Source organism: Capricornis sumatraensis, chromosome 17 (assembly GCF_032405125.1).
Source record: "Capricornis sumatraensis isolate serow.1 chromosome 17, serow.2, whole genome shotgun sequence".
NCBI lineage: Eukaryota > Metazoa > Chordata > Mammalia > Artiodactyla > Bovidae > Capricornis > Capricornis sumatraensis.
Window position 1 is genome coordinate 9180315 of NC_091085.1, and position 23845 is coordinate 9204159.

General features: G+C 37.9%; 1 protein-coding gene across 1 annotated transcript in view; it reads left to right on the forward strand.

The window, feature by feature from the left end:
- TLL1 (tolloid like 1) overlaps window positions 1–23845 on the forward strand; it is a 326873-nt gene that overhangs the window by 295826 nt on the left and 7202 nt on the right. Inside the window, exon 19 of the mRNA XM_068989937.1 lies at window positions 14618–14831. Within this exon, the coding sequence (XP_068846038.1) occupies window positions 14618–14831 (214 nt within the window). The remainder of the gene's footprint in view (window positions 1–14617; window positions 14832–23845) is intronic.

Consider the following 23845-nt stretch of genomic DNA (forward strand, 5'->3'; position numbering starts at 1 on the left):
TGTGTTAGACTGTTAGTGAATATGTGTATATGGGAAGGGATATTGCTGAGTGAATATAGTCAGTAATCAGTTGAGATTGGGTTGTCTTTATCCTATGATTACCTTCAGTGGACCATTTGCTTTTAATTCCTTTGTTTTGGCTTGGAGGCTGAAATTTCAGATGCATTTTCTCAATATTTCATCTTTATCTTCAGCTTTAGCTTCCTCTTTCATGTCTTCCACAACTGTATACCTCTTCAGACTTTTTTCATTCAACCAGTGAAAGACTGCAGTTACATGCTTCTTGGTACTTGGTAGTCTGGTAGTGAGAGAAAGGGGTTCTCCACCTCAGACAAGATCTGTTTTTAGGTGTTAGAAATATCCTTTCCCAGTGATCTTGCCTCTTTTCCTGGCAGCCAAACTGCATCTCACATCTCTGGCTGATCTTCCATGGGAGAGTCTTTTTGCTTGTTTTTTGCCTCTCCCACGTGTTAGAAGGTCTCTGGGTATTATTGGAGTAGGCTCCTGGGTCCAAGACTTCCCCAGTTTTACTTGTTCATTTGTTTTTCACCTTGCTACAGGGAGTCTACACATTTGCCCTGGTGGTGATGGGTTATCTACTCCTCCCTCAGAAGCTTATTTCATTTTCCACAGAAGGGTTGCAACAGGACTTCATGCTTTTCTCCCAGAAGTGACCACTTTCCCATCCAAGCCTGCAATAGCAAGAAAGGTACTTGTCTATCTCCTGCTCTTCCCACATCTTTCTCATGACCAGGAGACTGAGGTCCATGGGGAAGAGCCTGCACATGTGTAAAAACTCCCGTTTCTATAGATCTTAGGATGCTGTATCCAGCTGCACACCTGACCTTGACAGTACCTCACAACTGTAGCTAAATGCATCTAACTTAGTTATATGGCACCCTAACTGTCTTCTGTCGCTGGTGATCAGATGCATGTGTCTCATCTTTGCTTGACAGGGCCTGAGAGGGAGTGGATTGCTATTACATGTTTGCTAGTGACTTTGGCTCTTTGATATGTTCAGCAAAGTTGTGATTTTGTTTACATAGGCTTTTTTGTAAAGTTGTTGTTGTTGTTCAGTCATTCAGTCATATCTTACTGTTTGCAGCCCCATGGACTGCACCACACCAGGCTACCCTGTCCTTCACTGTCTCTCAGAGCTTGCTCAAACTCATGTCCATTGAGTTAGTGATGCCATCCAACCATCTCATCCTCTGTCATCCCCTTCTGCTCTTCAATCTTTCCCCAAATCAGGGTCTTTTCTAATGAGTTAGCTCTTGGCGTATGTAGGGTAGAGTAACACTAGTCCCAGCATTCTATGATATATCCAAGAAGAAATGGAACTTCTAATATACATCAACTTGAAAATATGTCAATAATTTTATTTGTACATAATTATATACCTGTCAGCTTATTGAGCATCCCTTTCAACTCTAGGACAGTCTGCATCTTCACAAGTTACAGGCAAATATTCCACATGAAGATCAGGAAACAGTCTGGTCAACAATGATTACACCTGCTAGTACCCTAAGAAGATAATTTTTAGAAGGAAAATAAGAGCTTTAATGCAACTACTTATCTCTTTATAAGTGTTTGACTTTATGATTTTGTAGAAGTAGTTGCAGTCTAAGCCAGATTTTGTCAACATTAACATGCATCAGAATTACCTGAAAGATTTGCTAAAACACATTTTTGCCATTCTGAGGTTTCTGAATCAGAGCATAATATTGATTCTACTCTCTTACATCATTAATCATGTTCATATAAAATCTGACTCACAATATCACTGGAACAATCAGTGTCAGCAGAAAGTGTGTAACAGATTTGCTACCAACAAGTGTTATTTTAATGCTGTACCTTCTGCTGCTCCTGCTGCTACTGCTGTTGATAAGTCGCTTCAGTCGTGTCCAACTCCATGCAACCCCATCAATGGAAGCCCACCAGGCCCCTCGTCCCTGGGATTCTCCAGGCAAGAACACTGGAGTGGGTTGCCATCTCCTTCTCCAGTGCTTGAAAGTGAAAAGTGAGAGTGAAGTCACTCAGTCATGTCTGACTCTTAGCAACCCATGGCCTGCAGCCTACCAGGCTCCTCCATCCATGGGATTTTCCAGGCAAGAATACTGGAGTGGGTTGCCATTCCCTTCTCCAGTTCATAAAGGAAAACTGAAAGGGAAGTCACTCAGTCGTGTCCCCTGGACTGCAGCCTACCAGGCTCCTCCAACCATGGGATTTTTCCAGGCAAGAGTACTGGAGTGGGTTGCCATTGCCTTCTCCAGCTGTACCTTCTAACTCTTGCCATTTTGGCATTATTGTTCCTTATGTTTACTATTATTGTCTCCTTGTTTATAATATAATTGTTAATGAATCTTATCTACTTTATAACTGAAATCACTATCTCTTGCAGATATCAGCCAATATACATTTGGCTAACCCTGGTTATAATATTCAAACCAACCAACCACCTACCTGTATGCTTTGACATTTATTATATAGGAGATTTGATCAAGAAAATACAGAGTTTAAAATAAATACATTTTGCTTAATTTCTTTAAGATCCTTAATTTTAATGGAGGAACTTGAACCCAAACTAAATTTGGAAAATAGATTCCAAGGAAACTTGGAAAATTCTAAAATATCTTAATCCTGTTATTTCAAGAGCTGCTGATAGATACTCCATTCCAAGTTAGTCTCTTTATGCTGCTGCTGCTGTTAAGTTGCTTCAGTTGTGTCCAACTCTGTGCGACCCCATAGATGGCAGCCTACCAGGCTCCCCCATCCCTGGGATTCTCCAGGCAAGAACAATGGAGTGAGTTGCCATTTCCTATTCCAATGCATGAAAGTGAAAAGTCAAAGTGAAGTCATTCAGTCGTGTCTGACTCTTTGCGACCCCATGGACTGCAGCCTCCCAGGCTTCTCTGTCCATCGGATTTTCTAGCCAAGAGTACTGGAGTGGATGGCCATTGTCTTCTCCAGTCTCTTTATAGACCAGACAAAAAGAAAAGGCAAAGAGAAGCTGTGGTGGTACCGTGTGTGCCATGGAGCTTTCTTTACAACTCACAGTTATTCCTCTTATGTTAGGCTGCATGAAAAAATAAAAAATCATTTATAAGTATTTTATTATATAAAAGCAAAGAAAAGGAAGTTTTCCCTGAAAACAATTCCATGACACATTTTAAAAACAATTTTTAGGAGTTTAGTCTGCTTTCTTGGAGAAGGAAATGGCAACCCATTCCAGTGTTCTTGCCTGGGAAATCCCATGAACATATTCATTAAGTTTTCTCTTTAAATAATGATTTTTGTTATAAAGCAGAATATGAAAATTAAGTAGAATTGTGTATATGAATGAGTATATCAGTTCTTGAGGATTTCTTGTATTCTTGCACAGACTTTCTCTTATATTTATAAGACACTGGAATATTATCTTCATATAAATACAGTAAACTAGAGAACAGGGATCCAAAGAGCCTGGGAGCATCATTTAAAAAATTCTAAAATAGTCAGTCTCTCATATGAAATTCTACGAATAAAAATATAAATCTTCTTAGGTTTTCTATTCCTTGAAAGTGCTTTCCAAATAGTAAAATATAGCTTGACTGGGAACTTTGTACCTCCTAAAAATGTATCTGATATAAGACTGTGTGTATAGTTCCCAATGGTTGTAGTGGTATCTTGTATTTTAGCTGAAGTTGATGTCATAAATGACACATCAATAAGGAAGCAGTCCTGGGCAGTTTAGATAACTTGGCAAGTTTATAAAGATAGTTCAGTTCAGTTTAGTCTCTCAGTCTTATCTGACTCTTTGTGACCCAATGAACTGCAGCAGGCCAGGCCTCCCTGTCTATCACCAACTCCCAGAGTCCACCCAAACCCATGTCCATTCAGTCAGTGATGCCATCCAACTGTCTCATCCTCTGTCATCCCCTTCTCCTCCTGCCCTCAGTCTTTCCCAGCATCAGGATCTTTTCCAATGAGTCAGCTCTTCACATCAGATGGCCAAAGTTTTGGAGTTTCAGCTTCAACATCAGTCCTTCCAATGAACACTCAGGACTGATCACCTTTATGATGGACTGGTTGGACCTCCTTGCAGTCCAAGAGACTCTCAAGAGTCTTCTCCAACACCACAGTTCAAAAGCATCAATTCTTAGGTGCTCAGCTTTCTTTATAGTCCAACTTTCACATCCATACATGACCACTGGAAAAACCATAGCCTTGACTAGACAGACCTTTGCTGACAAAGTAACGCCTCTGCTTTTTAAAATGCTGTCTAGGTTGGTCATAACTTTCGTTCCAAGGGGTAAGCGTCTTTTAATTTCATGGCTCAATCACAATCTGCAGTGATTTCGGAGACCAGAAAAATAAAGTCAGCCAATGTTTCCACTGCTTCCCCATCTATTTGCCAGGAAGTGATGGGCCCAGATGCCAGGATCTCAGTTTTCTGAATGTTGAGCTTTAAGCCAACATTTTCACTCTCCTCTTTCACTTTCATCAACAGGCTCTTCATTTCACTTTCTACCATAAAGGTTGTGTCTGAGGTTATTGATATTTCTCCCAGTAATCTTGATTCCAGCTTGTGCTTCTTCCAGCCCAGCGTTTCTCATGATGTACTCTGCATATAAGTTAAGTAAGCAGGGTGACAGTATACAGCCTTGACGTACTCCTTTTCCTGTTTGGAACCAGTCTGTTGTTCCATGTCCAGTTCTAACTGTTGCTTCATGGCCTGCATACAGGTTTCTCAAGAGGCAGGTCAGGTGGTCTGGTATTCCCATCTCTTTCGGAATTTTCCACAGTTTATTGTGATCCACACAGTCAAAGGCTTTGGCATAGTCAATAAAGCAGAAATAGATGTTTTTCTGGAACTCTCTTGCTTTTTCCATGATCTAGCAGAGGTTGGCAATTTGATCTCTGGTTCCTCTGCCTTTTCTAAAACCAGCTTGAACATCTGGAAGTTCACGGTTCACGTATTGCTGAAGCCTGGCTTGGAGAATTTTGAGCATTACTATACTAGTGTGTGAGATGAGTGCAATTGTGCAGTAGTTTCAGCATTCTTTGGCATTGACTTTCCTTGGGATTGGAATGAAAACTGACCTTTTCCAGTCCTGTGGCCACTCCTGAGTTTTCCAAATTTGCTGGCATATTGAATGCAGCACTTTCATAGCATCATATTTCAGGACTTGAAACAGCTCAACTGGAATTCCATCACTTTCACTAGCTTTGTTCATAATGATGTTTTCTAAGGCCGACTTGACTTCACATTCCAGGATGTCTGGCTGTGGGTGAGTGATCACAGCATTGTGATTATCTGGGTCATGAAGATCTTTTTGGTATAGTTCTTCTGTGTATTCTTGCCACCTCTTCTTAATATCTTATGCTTCATTTAGGTCCCTACCATTTCTGTCCTTTATTGAGCCCATCTTTGCATGAAATCTAATTTTCTTGAAGAGATCTCTAGTCTTTCCCATTCTGTTGTTTTCCTCTATTTCTTTGCATTGATCCCTGAGCAAGGCTTTCTCATCTCTCCTTGCTATTCTTTGGAACTCTGCATATCTTTCCTTTTCTCCTTTGCTTTTTACTTCCCTCACTTTCACAGCTATTTGTAAGGCCTCCTTTGAGAGGCTAATTACCTTCAAGCACAGGCATTCTGTGTCTACAAAAAAACCTTATTCTTCCTTAAAATATCCTACATCAGAGAAGAAAGAGATCCATAATTCCTGTGTACACTTATGTAATAATTTAAATAGAAAATAATGTTTCCTATTATTATTAGGAATATTTACTAGAATAAAATCTTAACAAAGTTACAGTGATTAAATAAATTATTAAGCAAATATATACATCAGGGAGGGATTAGAAACATAAAGTTTGGTTGCCAAAGACTTGTGTCTAGATCGTAGCACTTCTACTTACGAGTTGCATTATCTTGGAAGATAGTTACCATTTTAAAACCTTAATTTCTTTATCTGAAAATTGAAGCTGCTGCTTACTCACATTTTGTGTATATAGACATGTTCTTGTACACAAAGTATTCGGCACAATACTTTATTAAGTGCCAGTAAACAATGATGTATATAATAATATGACAATAATTTAATTTTTAAAATTTTTATTAAAAATTCAACCATAGTCGAGCATGTGTGTAGCCTTATCAGTTTGAAATTCAGTACTTAGTGATCCACTAATTGTTTAGAAACATATTTTTCAGTCTCCATGTGTTTGTGTTTTTTCGTAGTTTTTTTCTTCGTAGTTGATTTCTAGTCTCAAAGTATTGCGGTCTGAAAAGATGCTTTATGTGATTTCAATTTTCTTAAATTTACTAAGACCTGTTTTATAGCCTAGCATGTGAGCTATCCTGGAGAATATTCCATGTGCACTTAAGAGTGCTTTCAGATAGAGCTGGTCTAATGGACCATTTAAGGCCAGTGTTTCCAGACTGATTTTTCGTCTGGATCATCTGTCCATTGATGTAAGTGAGGTGTTACTATTATTGTGTTACTGACCAACTTTCTCATTTTGTAATTTTCTTGTTTGTAGTTATGGCCTTGTCTTTTTCCCCTAGACAATTTCCTTTAGCATTTGGTGCAAAACTGGTTTGGTGGTGCTGAATTCTTTTAATTTTGCTTTTCTGTAAAACTTTCAATTTATCTATTAAGTTTGAAAAAAACTTTTCTGGGTAGAGTATTCTTGGCTATAAATTTTTCTTCTCTTTCAGCACTTTAAATAAATCATGCCACTCCCTTCTGGCCTGCAGAGTTTCTGCTGAAAAATCACCCGATAGTCTTATGAGAGTTCTCTTCTATGTTTGTTGTCATTCAGTTGATAAGTCATGTTCAACTCTTTGCAACCCCATGGACTGTAGCAAGCCAGGCTCTTCTGTCCCCCACTATCTCCCAGAGTTTGCTCAAATTCAGGTCTGTTGAGTTGGTGATGCTATCTAACCATCTCATCCTCTGCTGCCCTCTTATCCTTTTACCTTCAGTCTTTCCCAGCATCAGGGTCTTTTCCATCGAGTCAGCTCTTTGCCTCAGGTGGCCAAAGTATGGAGCTTCAACTTCGGCATCAGTCCTTCCAATGAATATTCAGGATTGATTTCCTTTAGGATGGACTTGTTGGATCTCCTTGCAGTCCAAGGAACTCTCAAGAGTCTTCTCCAGCACCACAATTCGAAAGTATCAATTTTTCAGCACTCAGCCTTCTTTATGGTCCAACTCTTGCATCTATACATGACTACTGGAAAAACCATAGTTTGACTATACAGATCTTTGTCAGCAAAGTGATATGCTGTTTAGGTTTGTCATAGCTTTCCTTCCAAGGAGCAAGTATCTTTTAATTTCATGGCCTTTTATGTTATTTGTTGCCTTGCCCTGCTGCTTTTTATATTTTCTGTTTTTCTTTTTGTCATTTTAATTACAGTGTGTTTTGGTGCATTCCTCTTTGGGTTAATCCTATATATGACTTTCCATTCTTCCTGGACTCTCTGGAGTGTTTCCTTTCCCATGTTAGGAAAGTTTTCATATATATTATCAGCCCCTCTCTCTTTCTCTTCTTCTTCTGAACTAGTAATACTAATATTAGTGCATTTTATGTTGTCCCAGAGGTTTCTTCAACTGTCCTCATTGCTTTTCATTCTCTTTTCTTTTCTCTGTTCATTACCAGTGATTTCTAGTACTTTTTATTCCAGCTTTCTGTTCTGCTTAGATCTCTATCATTTAGTCTACACTTGATTCCTTCTAGTGCATCTTCATTTCAGCTATATTTTTCATCTCTGTCTGATTGTCATTTATTATTTTCTAACTTATTAAAAACTTCTAACTTTTTGTGTGCATCGTTCTCCTCCCAAATTCTTTGATCATCTTTACAGTCTCTACCTTGAACCTTTTCTCAGGTAGATTGCCTAGCTCCACTTCATTTAGTTCTTCTGGGATTTTTATCTTGTTCCTTCATCTGGAACATGTTCATCTGTGGCTTCATTTTGTCTAAGTTGCTGTTTTTATTTTTATGTATCTAATAGTTTGGTTATGTTTCCTGATCCTGGAGAAGTGACCATTTGCAGGAAGTGTCCTATGTGTGCCAGCAGTGCACTCCCTTCTCATCGCCCAAACTATATGTTCTAGGGGATCTCCCTATTAGGACTGTATAAGTCTTTTAGTTGTGGCAGGCTGAATATCTGGGTGGCCTGTTAGGCTTGGTTGACCCCAGGTCTGCTTGATTGCTTGGGCTTGCCTTGTATGGAGGCTGCTGGCTGTTCCACACAGGGGCCTGGTCATAAGGTGGCCAGTTGCAGAATCCAGGGGGTCCCGAGTCTAGTGCTGGCTCACTGATGAAAAGAGTCCATAAGACTTTGGGGCTGTAGCCTACCCACTGGTGGGTGAAATCTGGTCCTGGTGTTAGTGCAGGACTACTGGCAAGCAAAGTCAGGTCCTGGACTCTGGTTCCAGGGTCCAGGAATCCCAGAGTTGATATCACGTCACTGGTAGGAGGAGAGGGGACAGTTCCTGAAACAGGTGGGTACAGGCTCTTGGGATGTCCCGGAGTTTGTGCTAGCCTGCTAGTGGGCTGAGATCCAGCTGGTCCCAGGGCAGGGTTTGGCCTACTGTGACAGTTTAGGACCACAGGTTATAGGATTGTGAGTTTCTGGCATCTGTTCTCTGCTCTCTGATAGGTAGAGCTGGGCCCTGGCCCTCTGCTGGGCAGGGCTGTGTGCAGAGGTGGCTGTGGGCTCAGGAAGCATTTAAGCATCCTGTGTGCTGACAGGTGGAGCCAGTCAACATATTAATGGGCATAGTTGTATCCCAGTAAAAGTTTAATTATAAAAAATCAGGCTTCAAGTCAGATTTTTTTCGGTGGGACTTACTTTGCTGAATTGAGCTAAGAAATTCACATAGAAAAAAGTTTGAATGTTGTTGTATGGCAAAACCAATACAACATTGAAAAGTAAAAAAATAAATAAATAATAAAATTAAAAAGAGAAAAAAAAAGTTTGAAATTGTGTAATTATAAGTTTTTGTCCTCATTTCCCCTGAAAATCACAGAGGGTGAAAAATTTGGCTTTACTTTCTTCGGTAGGCAGAATGATGCTCCCCATCCTCCAAAGATCACCATCTCCTAATTCTCAGAACCTTTGCATACATTATCTTATATGCCAAAAGGCACTGTGGTTAAATCAAGGGTCTTCAAATGAAAAGATTATCCTGGAATATCTAGATGGGCTTGAAGCAATCTTGTGGGTCCTTACAAGAGGGAGCCAAGTGTTCTACTGTTGGATCTGAAGATGGAGGAAGCAAACGTGAGCCAAGAAATGAGGGAAGCCTTTAGATGCTGAAGAAAATCAAAGGAAACAGATTCACACCAAGGACCCCTAGAAGCAGCACAGTGCTTCCTCACCCACTTTAGACCACTGACTTCCACAGTTCTAGAACAATAAAAGTGTATTGCATTGAGCCTGTAAATGTGCCGTAATTTCCGGGAGCAAATTTGCTGGAGGAAACGAATATATTTGCCTTGTTTTTGGAGTTTGTATTTGTGTGTGTGTGTGGTAATCATTAAAAGCTAACTGCATCATAATAGTTTTAAAGTTAAAATAAATAAATCTATATTTTAAAAAAAGTAAAAGAAACCTTGGCTGAAAGATACTTGGAAAAAGTCTCTCTATTAGAAAAGGGATAAAGTTCTGAATGAATAAAGGGATAGTGATCTGTCATTCCTGGCTTTACCATGTCTTTGTTCTGAAAGTCTCTCTCTACTCATTATTAAATTTTTGGTACTTGTTTCATATTCCAAATTACTCTACATTAAAAAAAAATTTTAAACAACTGAAAAAAGATCTAGGCATAGGATCACATAGCAATAGGCTAATATACCATTTTAACTTTATGTATCATATCCTAGCTTTGCTAAGTTATATAGTTGTAGTTCACAGCTTCATATGTGGGATATTTGGGAAACAAAACACTCACAGTGATATATAATTCTCCACCATAAATCCGTTATAAGTGTATTTGATCACTGTTGTCAGAAGACCAGAGTTTGAATTCAGTTGTGCCATTTTTTCCAGTGGCCTCTAATCCTTCCAATATCTTGAGGAAAACTAAATGATAGTTCTTATCAAAGGCAGGAAAATGCAAAGGATGGATAGAACCAGAGAGGTCCGAATCTCATCGCACAACTGCTCACATTGTATCAGTCTCTTTAATTCTCTAAGTTTGTAGTCACCCTGGCTAAATTTTATTTCCACATTAAGCACTATTATTTTATTATCTTGTCCTCTGTGAATGTATGTAGAGACTTTGAACGGCCGTATCCTTTAGCTAGTGCTTGTATTTTCAGTAAAAGTACCTCTGGTGGTGGTTTAGTCTCTAAGTTGTGTCCAACCCTTGCTACCCCATGGACTGTAGCCCCCCAGGCTCCTCTGTCCAAGAGATTTTTCAGACAAGAATACCTTTTCAGGCAAAAGTACCTCTTTATTGTTTTTGTTGCTCAGTCGCTCATTTATTCCAACTCTTTGTGACCCCATGGACTGCAGCACGCCAGGCCTCCCTGTCCATCACCAACTCCCAGAGTTTACCCAAACTCATGTCCATTGAGTTGGTGATGCCATCCAACCATCTCAACCTCAGTCGTCCCCCTCTCCTCCTGCCTTCAATCTTTCCTAGCATCGGGGTCTTTTCTAATGAATTAGTTTTTGTATCAGGTGGCTAAAGTATGGGAGCTTCAGCATCAGTCCTTCCAATGAATAGTCAGGATTGGTTTCCTTTAGGATTGCCTGGTTTGTTCTCCTAGCAGTCCAAGGGACTCTCAAGAGTCTTCTCCAACACCACAGTTCAAAAGCACCAGTTCTCCCGTGCTTAGCCTTCTTTATGGTTCAACTGTCACATCCATACAGGACTATTGGAAAAAAACAGAGTTTTGATTATATGGACATTTGTTGGCAAAGTAATGTGCATGTGAAAGGGCTGTATATGGAAGCCTGGCCGGAAGCTAGGAAGGTAGATTAGGTTTGCTTGGATGTTCCAAAAAAGCAGTTATTCTTTCCAGAGCTTAAAATGAAAGGTTAATTTTGTTTCTTTTGAATGATTCTCTTTAAATGATTTAGAATTTCTTACTAGAATGTACTGTCATTCACTCATTTTGGTCTAAAACATGGATCATTAACCTTAATCATAGAAGTATAATAAAGCAGTGAATAAGGTTTAAATGTTTGAATACCAAACTGTCTTGTAAAGTCTGAGTGCAGATGCTTAAGAAAGGTATTTAAAATTCCCCTAAAATGAGGGCAGTGCTTCAGCAGAAATCGGAGTTCCTTATAGCTCCACACATCAACTTTTCTGTCCTGTCTTCACTGTAAATTTGAAGGGCTTTGGGGGAATTTTTTTTGAGAATCTTTGGGAGATTTTTTGAGAGACTTCGGGAGGCACACTCCGTGGCATTGATTCCTGGTGACTGGAAATGTTCACATTCTGCATCATTTAGACATAGAGATCCCTGCCTCAGAATGTGTGATAGAAGAAAACAATAAATTCTGTATCTTACTTTACCTTTGGGGACTCTGAAGCCAGTTTTTAAAGATTTTCCATGGACTCTTATAATGCCATTCTATGGCCTAGAAATGTTTCCTATTAAGGCAAAGTCATTATATATGGAGATGCCTCTACATATATGTCTCTAACATATTACAGGGCAGATTTATGAGATCTCACCATGTGAATTAGTCACATTTTGCTTGTGTGTGGTAAAGCATTTGGATTAAGCTGGCTTTTGGAAAAGGACCACCCAATCTTTGCAACTAACCTTACAAGCTGCTATTAATTCCAAGGGGGAAAATTAATCAATACTTTAATGAATGAGAGTTATTTGGATTACTGAGAATGTATCAGCTACACAAACTGCTTGATGTGACTCTTAGAAAATCAGTCTGATTCTGTTAGTAATTTGATAAAAACCTGGAGTTAGTTGGTTCCAGACCAAGTGTCAGCGTCGCCCCTAGCACACTAACTCAATGACACCTTCTGTGGTATTGCTATGTTCTGTAAAACAGACGTTATGATTTACTCCAGACATCCTGCATTTCACTAGAAATTGAAGTAGCCCTTTAGTTACCTCATTCACTTCATTTTCAATGGACCAATCAATGGACTAAACACGTGGGGTCTGTAAATTCTGATCCTATTGTTAACTTTTACTTACAGGATAAGCTTTAGAATGTCATTACTCCCATCATTCTTAAAGTTTTCTCTTCTACACAGTGGGTTTCTCTGCTCTTTATATTTATAGATGAATGCTTCTAAAGTCCATTCCAAAGAGACAATTATTCGACATGCAACCGTTTTCAGATGTTATTTCTCTTTATACAATATTTTTCTTAGTATTTAGAAGTTTGGTTTCATATTTAGCTAAAAAAAAAAAAAAACCCTCTGGATGAAGTTAAGCTAATTTTCTCTTATTGTTTTCTTAAGAGTTACAAACTGATATTGAGACTGTTTATGTATACACAAAGATAATAAAAACTGACTGACTACCCTCTTATGAGAGGCAGAAAACCAGAAGTTTTGGTTTGCCATGTCCTTGGTGTTTCCATTCATGGGATTGACCAACATGGTTTAGGTAGTTAGGTAGATGATTGGACATAGCCAACAGTCCATTCAGGGTTTTCTATTTTCCAAGCACTGTGTTTCTACTTTGTTTCATTCTCTGCAACTAGATTACAGAGATTAATATGTGACAAACCCTTCAGTGGTGCACACTTTGAATGTTGTGCTTCAAATTAAATAAACTGCTAAAGTCTTCTTGTTCACTGTAATTTTTCTGCACGGTTTGTTTCCAGTGAGATTCTTTGTGCTGTATTTAATCCTTTTTGTACTATCTAGTGTCATTGGATGAATGAAATGATTGTTCCTTTTACTCATAATAGTTATAACAAATAGAGATTTGCTAACACTTATTGGTTATAACTTTTTAATTTATATTTTTAAGTAGGGCACAGTGGGATGAGACATAAAAGATCAGCCTTCTTCCTTTTGTCTCTTCACTCTCTTCTCCTACTCCCTAATTAATATAAATTGCTTCCTTCATTGCTTACCTTACTTACTCCTCTAAAGATAGAAGTGAGATCAAGTGGTAGTGTGGAATAGAATACATAAATGTGGTCGTCACTGAGGGAAATCCAAGTCTAAGTCACTTTTTTCTTTGAAAAATATAAAATTGTGTCTTCAATCGAGAATTATGATCGCTTCACAAAATTGCATTTAAAAATATGCATGTAAAACATTTGTGTGAAAAATTTTATACTGCAGGGATTGTAGCAAAATTAATACATTTTCACGCTTATTTTATATTTTCTCCAACTTATTTTTTAGGTTTGCTCTTTGCACTTAAGTAGGATTAATGGTTTATTTCTTGAACACATGATGGGGAAATGAAAAAGCTTTAATTGGCAGTCACAAATAACCTACAATTCCTAGAATTATTAATAGTTTGGACAATTATTATTTTAAGCCCATCTCAATTAAACTCTCTGTTGTTGAATTTACTACTATATATTTAATAAACTTTTAACAATTTGCTAACACCTACACATAAAAAAGCATACTAAAATTTGTAATACTCCAAATGTTAAAATAAGTGTAGTATCTCTCTGAAAAGTTAATTAAAAATAATCTATCCTGAAGACATATTAGTATTTTCTAATAATATGGGTTGTAAGACCCAAATAAATATATGATGAAAACCCCTTTATGTATTCTATTAAGGTTTAGTATATTTAATTTTTGTGAAAATACTTACTTTTAAAATTATGAGATTTTCTTTTTATTTTAAATGCTCAATGGTATGATGATGTTCAACAGTTTATGATCATCAGCATCAGAAGGAATCACATTTTAAATATAATTGTTCAAAATTTTCTAATGCATTAAGAATAAATTCAGAATAAAATATCATTTTGCTATTATAATCCATCTAATTTCTGGAGTAGACTTAATTGCAACAGTAGAATTAGTTGCAATAGTCAAATAGAATTTCACGTGATATTATTGCATTGTTTTCCTCATTATGTCTTCCTAGACTTTATATTCTATTGATTTCACACCCCTTTTCAATAATGTGCTAGATGGATTAAATCATTTGCAAACCCTGAACATATTTTTTCAATTAATTAATTAATTTTAATTGGAGGATAATTACTTTTCAATACTGTGATGGTTTTTGCCATACATCAACACAAATCGTCACAGGTATACATGTGTCCCCCCCCCCCCATCCTGAGGTCCCCTCCCACCTCTCACCTCCCTCCCCACCCTATCTGTCTAGGTTGTCCCAGAGCATCGGCTTTGGATGCCCTGCTTCATGCATGGAACTTACACTGGTCATCTATTTTACATATGGTAATGTACATGTTTCAATGCTATTCTCCCAAATCATCCCACCGTGGCCATTTCCCACTGAGCTCAAAAGGCTGTTCTTTACATCTGTGTCTCCTTTGCTGTCCTGCATGTAGGATTGTCAGTACTGTCTTTTAAAATTCCTTGTATATGCATTGATATACAGTATTTGTCTTTTTCTGCTGCAAAGAAAAGAACCCATTTTGAGTGATATGTGGCTTTATAAATTTTCTTTTTTTCTTTCTTAATAGGCCTTTACTGAATTTGAGATTGAGCAGCATCAAGAATGCGCTTATGATCACTTGGAAGTATATGATGGAGAAACAGATAAATCACCAGTTCTTGGACGACTGTGTGGGAACAAGATACCAGAGCCCCTTGTGGCTACTGGAAATAACATGTTTGTTCGGTTTGTCTCTGATGCATCTGTTCAAAGAAAAGGTTTTCAAGCCGCACATTCTACAGGTGAGTAAATTCGGTGATGCTTCTCTTTTCTGAGTAAGTACCAAGTTTCTCTTCTAGTGAAGGCAGGGTATTTCTAACAGGATCAAAATAAATCCCACTGAAACATTGTATGAAATGTTTGAGAACCATGTGGCAACCTATCTAAACATCTTTGTAGTTGTTTAGTCACTAAGTTGTGCCCTACTCTTTGTGACCCCATGGCCTCCTCTGTCCATGGGATTTTCCAGGCAAGAATACTGGAGTGGGTTGCCATTTTCTTCTCCAGGGGATATTTTCAACCCAGGGATGGAACCTGCATCTCCTGCCTTGGCAGGCAGCTTCTTTACTGCTGAGCCAAAAGGGAAGTCCTATTTTTGTAGCTCAATATTAAAAAAACTAAGATCATGGCATCTCGTCCCATTACTTCATGGCAAATAGATGGGGGAAACAATGGAAACAGTGACAGACTTTATCTTCTTGGACTCCAGCATCACTGCAGATGGTTACTGCAGCCATGAAATTAAAAGATGCTTGCTCCTTGGAAGAAGAGCTATGACCAACCTAAACAGCATATTAAAAAGCAGAGACATTACTTTGCCAACAAAGGTCCATCTAGTCAAAGCTATGGTTTTTCCAGTAGTCATGTATGGTTGTGAGAGTTGGATTGTAAAGAAAGCTGAGCACCGAAGAATTGATGCTTTTGAACTGTGGTGCTGGAGAAGACTCTTGAGAGTCCCTTGGACTCCAAGGAGATCAAACCAGTCAATCCTAAAGGAAATCAGTCCTGAATATTTATTGGAAGGACTGATGCTGAAGCAGAAGCTCCAATACTGTGGCCACCTTATGGGAAGAACTGATTCATTGGAAAAGACTCTGATGCTGGGAAAGATTTAAGGCGGGAGGAGAAGGGGATGACAGAGGATGAGAAGGTTGGATTGAATCACTGACTCAGTGGACATGAGTTTGAGCAAGCTCCAGGAGTTGGTGAAGGACGGGGAAGCCTGGCGTGCTGCAGTCCATGATGTTGCAAAGAGTCGTACACAACTGAGCTACTGAACTGAAACTGGAACTGGATCTTTGTAGCTGTTGCACTAACTAAAAGAAACACAGTAGTTTGATCTGATTCATAGTCAAGAACTGAGCTATCGGGGAAGCCCCAAAGATCAAGAAAATTATCTCTTAATGTTTATAAGGTGTATTCCATGTTAATTTTGGCAATTTGATTTATGTATTTAATAGGTAGAATCTGTAGCTTGAAATTGAAAATTTTTGTTTTTGCTAAAATCTTACATGATTAGCTAACTTTCACATTAATATTTTTATCAATGTGGTATGATCTAGAGCTACCTTAAATATTTATATGGTATATTATATGTTAACTTTAGAAATTCAGTTTATATGTTATATATAACAGATAGAAATCTATAGCTAGAAATTCAAAAATTTTGTTATTGCTAAAATCCTAAAGAGTGACTAAAAGTTTTTGCTTTACCTATTAGCTAATCTTCACATTAATATATTTTTGTGATTCAAATTTTGAATTCAACTGTTTACAGAGATTAACTTTTCCCCTTTTATTTGGTATGCAATACGATCTTTTTCCTAACCCTAATCCCTAATTTGACCCTTACAGGTTTCAGCTATAATGGAAGTTTTTAAGAAATAAAATATAATTTAGACAAATATGAAACATTTTAGGCAAAAATGTAAAATAACTGTTTTAATTTGGAGCAAATTTAACAATATATTCCATAAAGTGCAGTGAGTGTCCTTTAAAATCCTTCAGGTGAAATATACACTCACTGAAGTCGCTCAGCTTATAGCGACACCTGGTGCCAGGCTCAGTGCCTTCACTGCTGAGACCCGAGGAGAGATCTGCAGCTTCCGTCGTGTCCAGCGCTTTGCCACCCTCTGCACCATAGCCAGGGTATTCTCCAGGCAAGAATCCTGGAGTGGGTTGCTGTGCCCTCCTCCACGGGATTTTCCCGACCCAGGGACTGAACCCCAGTCTCTGATATCTACTGCTTTGGCAGGCGGGTTCTTTACCAGGAGCGCTACCTCTTGGTGTAAAACAGTCTTGTTTGTCATGCTCTCTCTTTTTTAAAAATGTATTTATTTTAATTGGAGGCTAATTACTTTACAATATTGTATTGGTTTTGCCATAAATCAACATGAATCCGCTACGGGTGTACACGAGTTCCCCATCCTCTCTGGGTCATCCCAGTGCATCAGCCCCAAGCACCCTGTATCCTGCATCGAACCTGGACTGGCGACTCGTTTCATATATGATATTATACATGTTTCAATGACATTCTCCCAAATCATCCCACCCTCTCCCTCTCCCACAGAGTCCAAAAGACTGTTCTATACATCTGTGTCTCTTTTGCTGTCTCGCATACAGGGTTATCATTACCATCTTTCTAAATTCCATATATATGTGTTAGTATACTGTATTGGTGTTTTTCTTTCTGTCATGCTCTCTTGATTATTGTTTTCTCCTTTCACTTTTATTCTACTTTAGAAATGATAACTTTATTCTATTGCTCAATTTTATTTTCCACTCTAGTATATTCTGCTATGAGCATTAAATTTAAGTCTATTTGGGAGAAGGTGGATTCTATCTGATTTGTGCTAGCAATGACTGGACTCAAAAATAATACAATGTCATTATTTCTCATGATTAATATAAATATTCTGGTTTGAGAAAAATCTTTCATGGATTAAAAATATTCCATATTAATGAACTTTTTATGCCTTTGACATTTACTCTTTAAATACTTTCCTGATAACTTGTCACATGTTGAAGGAATAGAAAAATTGAAATCTCATTACTTGATCAATATTTTTTCTGACATCATAGTGTTAATGGCATAATTTTAAAAATAATCCTGGCTGTCACAGTTTCTAAGAATAGAATGTAAAAATATGCTTCAAAACTCTTGAAACAGCTGATATAATATCTTCAATTTACTCACTTATAAATTCCTCTTCAGTTCAGTTCAGTCGCTCAGTTGTGTCTGACTCTTTGTGACTCCATGAATTGCAGCATGCCAGGCCTCCCTGTCCATCACAAACTCCCGGAGTTCACCCAAACTCATGTCCATCGAGTCAGTGATGCCATCCAGCCATCTCATCCTCAGTCGTCTCCTTCTCCTCCTGCCCCCAATCCCTCCCAGCATCAGAGTCTTTTCCAATGAGTCAACTCTTTGCATGAGGTGGCCAGAGTATTGGAGTTTCAGCTTTAGCATCAGTCACTTACTTTTATAGTTTCTCTTTTTATCTTTACCTTTACCTTAAACCTGAAGTTTTCTTGCAGCTATAAAACTTCATGACTCCTTAATTTACATGGCTTCTGCTATAGATGCTATTTCTGTGTATGTATTACCATTAAGAATTCATTGAAGTGAACTTGCTCAGTCATGTCCAACTCTGCGACCCCATGGACTTAGCCTACCAGGCTCCATCCATGAGATTTTCCAGGCAAGAATACTGGAGTGAGTTGCCATTTCCTTCTCCAGAGGATCTTCCCAATCCAGGGATCAAACCCAGGTCTTCCACATTGCAGGTAGATGCTTTACGGTCTGAGCCACCACATTATCACAGAGATCATATATTGAAATCCAGTGGTATACATAGCATGCACTTGATATTTCAGGCACATACATATGTTTAACAGCTACATACATTGAGCTCTCAAAAGAGCTATATGATGTAGGAATTATCTTTCTCTTCAGATAAAGAAATTTAAAATCTGAGAGATTAATTTGCAACAATTTCTAAAATTATATCAAAACCTGGATTTCATCCCAATTCTGACTGTATCCAAAGCTCGTGTATTTTCTACTATGGTATATTTTCTATAAACATAAGCATTTTGGACTAGGAAGAAAACCAATACAAAACTGGATAACTGTTAATTGAAACAATATGTAGAGACTGAATGCTTCCTCATACAAATCCTCTGTCCAAAGTAACCAACAGACTAGTTTCATTTTACTCTATTGTTCATTCCATATCCATTCAAATACCCATGTGAGCAGCCTCACTATTATTTTGTAGGCAAAACATGCCTTGGATATTGTTTGATTCAGTCCTGTCATCTCAGAAATGAGGCTTCTGAGGCTTAAACTTAATGACAACCAAAGTAGCACAAAAAAATAACAGCTGGAACTAGAATCCTCTCCCGACTCCTGCTCACTTGTGCTCTTGTCAAAAATTTTGGCATTATCTCTTTCTTTCTCTTGTTCATGTGTAAAATTTTGCTCTCACTTAACTAGTTATCTTTGAATTTGGGGGGTAGATTTATTTTTTACTGGTACTCTCAAGTAGCCATACGTACTGAAATATTATGTACTGATTATTATTTCTTTGAATGCTTTCTCTTTAACAAGGTTATTTATTTCACAGTCTTTCATCAGATATGTGTTTGGTACTTGCTTTAAATAGACACTGTAGAGTATTCATAATTCATAGCAAAACAAATGGGAATTTTATGGGAACTTATGAGAAAATAATGAGACCCTGGTTCGATTCCTGGGTTGGGAAGATCCACCAGAGAAGGGATAGGCTACCCACTCCAGTATTTTGGGGCTTCCCTTGTGGCTCAGCTGGTAAAGAATCTGCCTGCAATGCAGGAGACCTGGGTTTGATCCCTGGGTTGAGAAGATCTCCCGGAGAAGGGAAAGACTACCCACTCCAGTATTCTGGCCTGGAGAATTCCATGGACCATGTAGTCCAGGGTTGAAAGAGTCGGACATGACTGAGCAACTTTCACTTCACTTCATGAGAAAATAGGGGCTTCCCTGGTGGCTCAGCATAAAGAAAATGCCTGCCAATGCAGGAGATGCAAGTTTGATCCCTGGGTCAGAAATATACCCTGGAGAAGGAAATGGCAACCCACTCCAGTATTCTTGCTTGGAGAATCCAATGGACAGAGGAACCTGGTGTACTATAGTCCATGGGATAGCAAAGAGTTGGACACAATTTAGCAACTAAACAAGAGTAATGACAATGAGAAAATAGAAGCAATATCTACCTTTTGACAGCTAGAGTCTGAGAAGTTAAATTTAAGATTTGTGGTGGATTTCTGTTAAGACAGTCAAGTCCAATACTACATTTGTCAAATTTGCTAAATGTATAAGGCATTTATTCATTATTTACTGCTTTCTAGAACACATGTTAACTATTATTAATGGACCCTGAAGTATACATTTTAATTTGCTTGAATAAATTTATATTTCAATATAAAATTTTAATTATTTCCACAAGGAAAGTTTCTAACACTATGAATTTTGAAATTAGATGAATAGAAATATTAATGTTGCTTTATGGTTTTCTTTTTTTTTTTTTTTACAAGTAATACATTCCAAATCCGTGGGAAATGGACTTTATTGAAAAAGGTGCCATTTTCCTCTGAAGGTGGGTTCAAATTCTAAGTCCAAATTTACTTTAATCAAGTAAAAGAAATGGTATTATGCCAGACTTAAACTATTGAAGAAAAAAGCTTTTTCATTAAAAAAATTATCCTGTGTATTCTTTCAGAAGATTATAGTACAGGAAAAAAGGAAAAGTGTGTAAGAAAATATTTTAAAACACTGCATGTCTGGCAGGACATTTTTCTGCAGCATAAAGCATCATCGTAATTGTCAATGACATTTAAAAATCAAATTATATATTATTCAGCACCTTTGAAATTATGTTGATAAAACTAAATTATATTTCTGTGCCTACTAAAAACATTTATTGGTCAGATTACAGGCCCTCTTAGGAACTTAACCAGGAAATAAACAAATGTCTTTCCAAATTAAAATGAAGGCCACTCTTTCTGAAACAATTTAAGTCACTCTTAATTGTAGTTTAAGTCGTTTGAGTATTGTTGTTTTCTAGAAGTTTTCAGTAAAATCAAATAGTGACGCCTCACATTTCAGATTCACAAGGGCTTTGTTAAATCTCTTTTTCCCATTTTGTTCAAATACTTCATTTTCTTCTTGACTTCTGCTCTGAACCAGGTCCCTCAGAGAATTGTTTCCTCTGGTTTGTTTTGCTACTTTGTTTCTCCAAAGTAGGCATACAGAAGCCAGCACCTCTCCCACAGTTCACCTCTTCCTGAGCTGTGGAATAAAAGCAATGCAAGTACTGACAGCTGTAAACAAAACAAACCACTCACTTATATCAAACTGTGAGAATAAATCAAATTTATTAAGTATTTGTCAATGGAATTGCATTATTTATACATTTATATAATGAATTCAGAAATATTGTCACAAAATATTTTACTGGCCTTTGAAAAGCTAATTCTTCCTTTCTGAAAACAGATTAATAGTGCTTTAAATTGTTTTTCAATTTTTCTGGCTCTTCTTTTTGCACCTGAGTGGATCCCTAGAAGTACAGATGATGGCATTTAGATGTTCTCGCTGGAAAATAATAAAATGATGGTAGTGTATTCTTAGGTGGCTTTTCCTGCATGCCAGGTATCTTTCAATAATTTCACATATATTTCAATAATTTCACATGTATTAGCCTATAGCTCCGGAGAAGGCAATGGCACCCCACTCCAGTACTCTTGCCTGGAAAATCGCATAGACGGAGGAGTCCATGGGGTCTCTGAGGGTCAGACACGACTGAGCGACTTCACTTTCACTTTTCACTTTCATGCATTGGAGAAGGAAATGGCAACCCACTCCTGTGTTCTTGCCTGGAGAACCCCAGGGACGGGGGAGCCTGGTGGGCTGCCGTCTATGGGGTCACACAGAGTCGGACACAACTTAAGTGACTTAGCAGCAGCAGCAGCAGCAGCAGCCTATAGCTCTTCATCTAGATCTTATCACTTGAGTACTGTGTATGATCGCTACTTTAGAAATGAAGTGGGGGACAAAATCCCACAGCTGATGACTAGTAGAATTCAGATTTGTATCCAGGCCATTTGGGTGTAGAGTTTTGTCACAGAGAGAGGAAATAATTCTTGGAGTTAGGGATAAGAGAAGCACCATCGTGGAAAAAGAAGGATGCTTAGTTTTCAGTCTGTGGGACTTAAGAGATAGTTCCCAAGACTGATCAGATTTCCAGCTTTCCAGAGAGAGTGGTTATAAGCACACATGGAACCTATATCAAGAGATTGTGCAAGACACTTGTCCTCAAACTGGAAGACAAAGGGACAATTGTTTATTTTTTTAATTTAAATTTATGTATTTTAATTGGAGGCTAATTACTTTACAATATTGTATTGGTTTTGCCATACATTTATTTATTTTTATTTAAATTTAATTATTTTTAATTGGAGTATAATTACTTTACAATGTTGTGTTGGTTTCTGCCATATATCAATGTGAATCAGCCATAGGTATGTATGCTAAGTCCCCTCCCTCTCAAACTTCCCCCCCCATCTCCCACCCCATCCTACCCCTCTAGGTTGTCAGCATACCAGTTTAGAACTCTCTGCATCATACAGCAAATTTCCACTGGGTATCTAATTTTATATATAGCAATGTATATATTTCAATCTTTCTCTCAGTAGCTCCAGTCAGTTTTCTATGTCTGCATCTCCATTGCTGCCCTGCAGAGTTTCATCAGTACTATCTTTCTAGATTCTATATATATGCATTAGAATACAATATTCGTTTTTCTCTTTATGACTTCACTTTACTATTGTAAATAGTGCTGCAATGAACAGTAGGGTACATGTGTCTTTTTCAATTATGGTTTCCTCAGAGTATACATGCCCAGTAGTGGGATTGTTGGATCATATGGTAGTTTTATTCCTAGTTTGTTAAAGGAATCTCTATACTATTCTCCACAGTGGTTATAACTCAGTTTGCATTCCCACCAACAGTGCAAGAAGGTTCCCTTTTCTCCACACCTTCTCCAGCATTTATCGTTTATAGATATTTTCATGACTGTCATTCTGACCAGTGTGAGGTGATACCTCATGGCCGTTTAGATTTGTACTTCTCTAATAATGAGCCATGTTGAGCATCTTTTCATGTGCTTTTAGCCATCTGTATGTCTTCTTTGGAGAAGTATCTGTTTAGTTCTGCCCAGTTTTTGATTGGGTTGTTTGTTTTTCTGGTACTGAGCTGAATGAGCTGCTTGTAAACTTTGGAGATTAATTCTCTGCCAGTTGTTTTGTTTGCTGTTTTTTCTCCCATTCGGAGGGTGGTCTTTTCGCCTTGTTTATAGATTCCTTCACTGTGCAAAAGCTTTTAAGTTTAATTGAATTTCATTTATTTATTTTTTGTTTTTGCTTCCATTACTGTAGGATATGGTCATAGAGGATCTTGCTGTGATTTATGTCAAGGAGTATTCTGCCTGCATGTTTCTCTAAGAGTTTTATAATTTCTGGTCTTACATTTAGGTCTTTAACCCATTTTGAGTTTATTTTTGTGCATGGTGTTAGGAAGTGTTCTAATTTCATTCTTTTATACATAGTTGTTATCATTTAACATTATGTAGAAGGCATTCTCATGACTAAAACACTAGTTGGAAGTTTTTGCATCTATAGTCACGCCAAGGTCTCTGAGTGTGCAGTTGTATGTGGCAATGCCCAGAGTTCTGGCTGAGCCTACTTGTATTCAGACACATCTGAATAGGGTTCCATCTTGGGGATTCAGAAACATTTTGTTAGTTAAAATCACCAAACCACAATGTGGGTAAACCATATACCAATCTGAAAAAATTTAAGTAAGAGTTTTAGCTATCCTAATTCACCCTCACAAGGTGCTGCCAAGGACTGTCTGGTCACAGAAGACCACACCAGGGTTAAAATTGTGTTTCAATAACCATTGGTTTATCAGTCCAAATCTTTCCACATTGTATTTTTGTTTCTGTTCTTTCCCAACTCTTCTCACTTTTTTGGGGACTTCCCAGTTTTTGTAATGAAATTTCTGCTTCCCAGTAACCTCTCAGTCATTGCAAATAAGAGCAGAATGAAACTCGAATTTCTCCTGGCACTTTCCATAGCACTTCCTTTGTCTCCCTATGCCCAGTCATGCTTGTATGTGTAATTGGTTGGAGGAGACCATAGGCTTCCTCTACTTTTA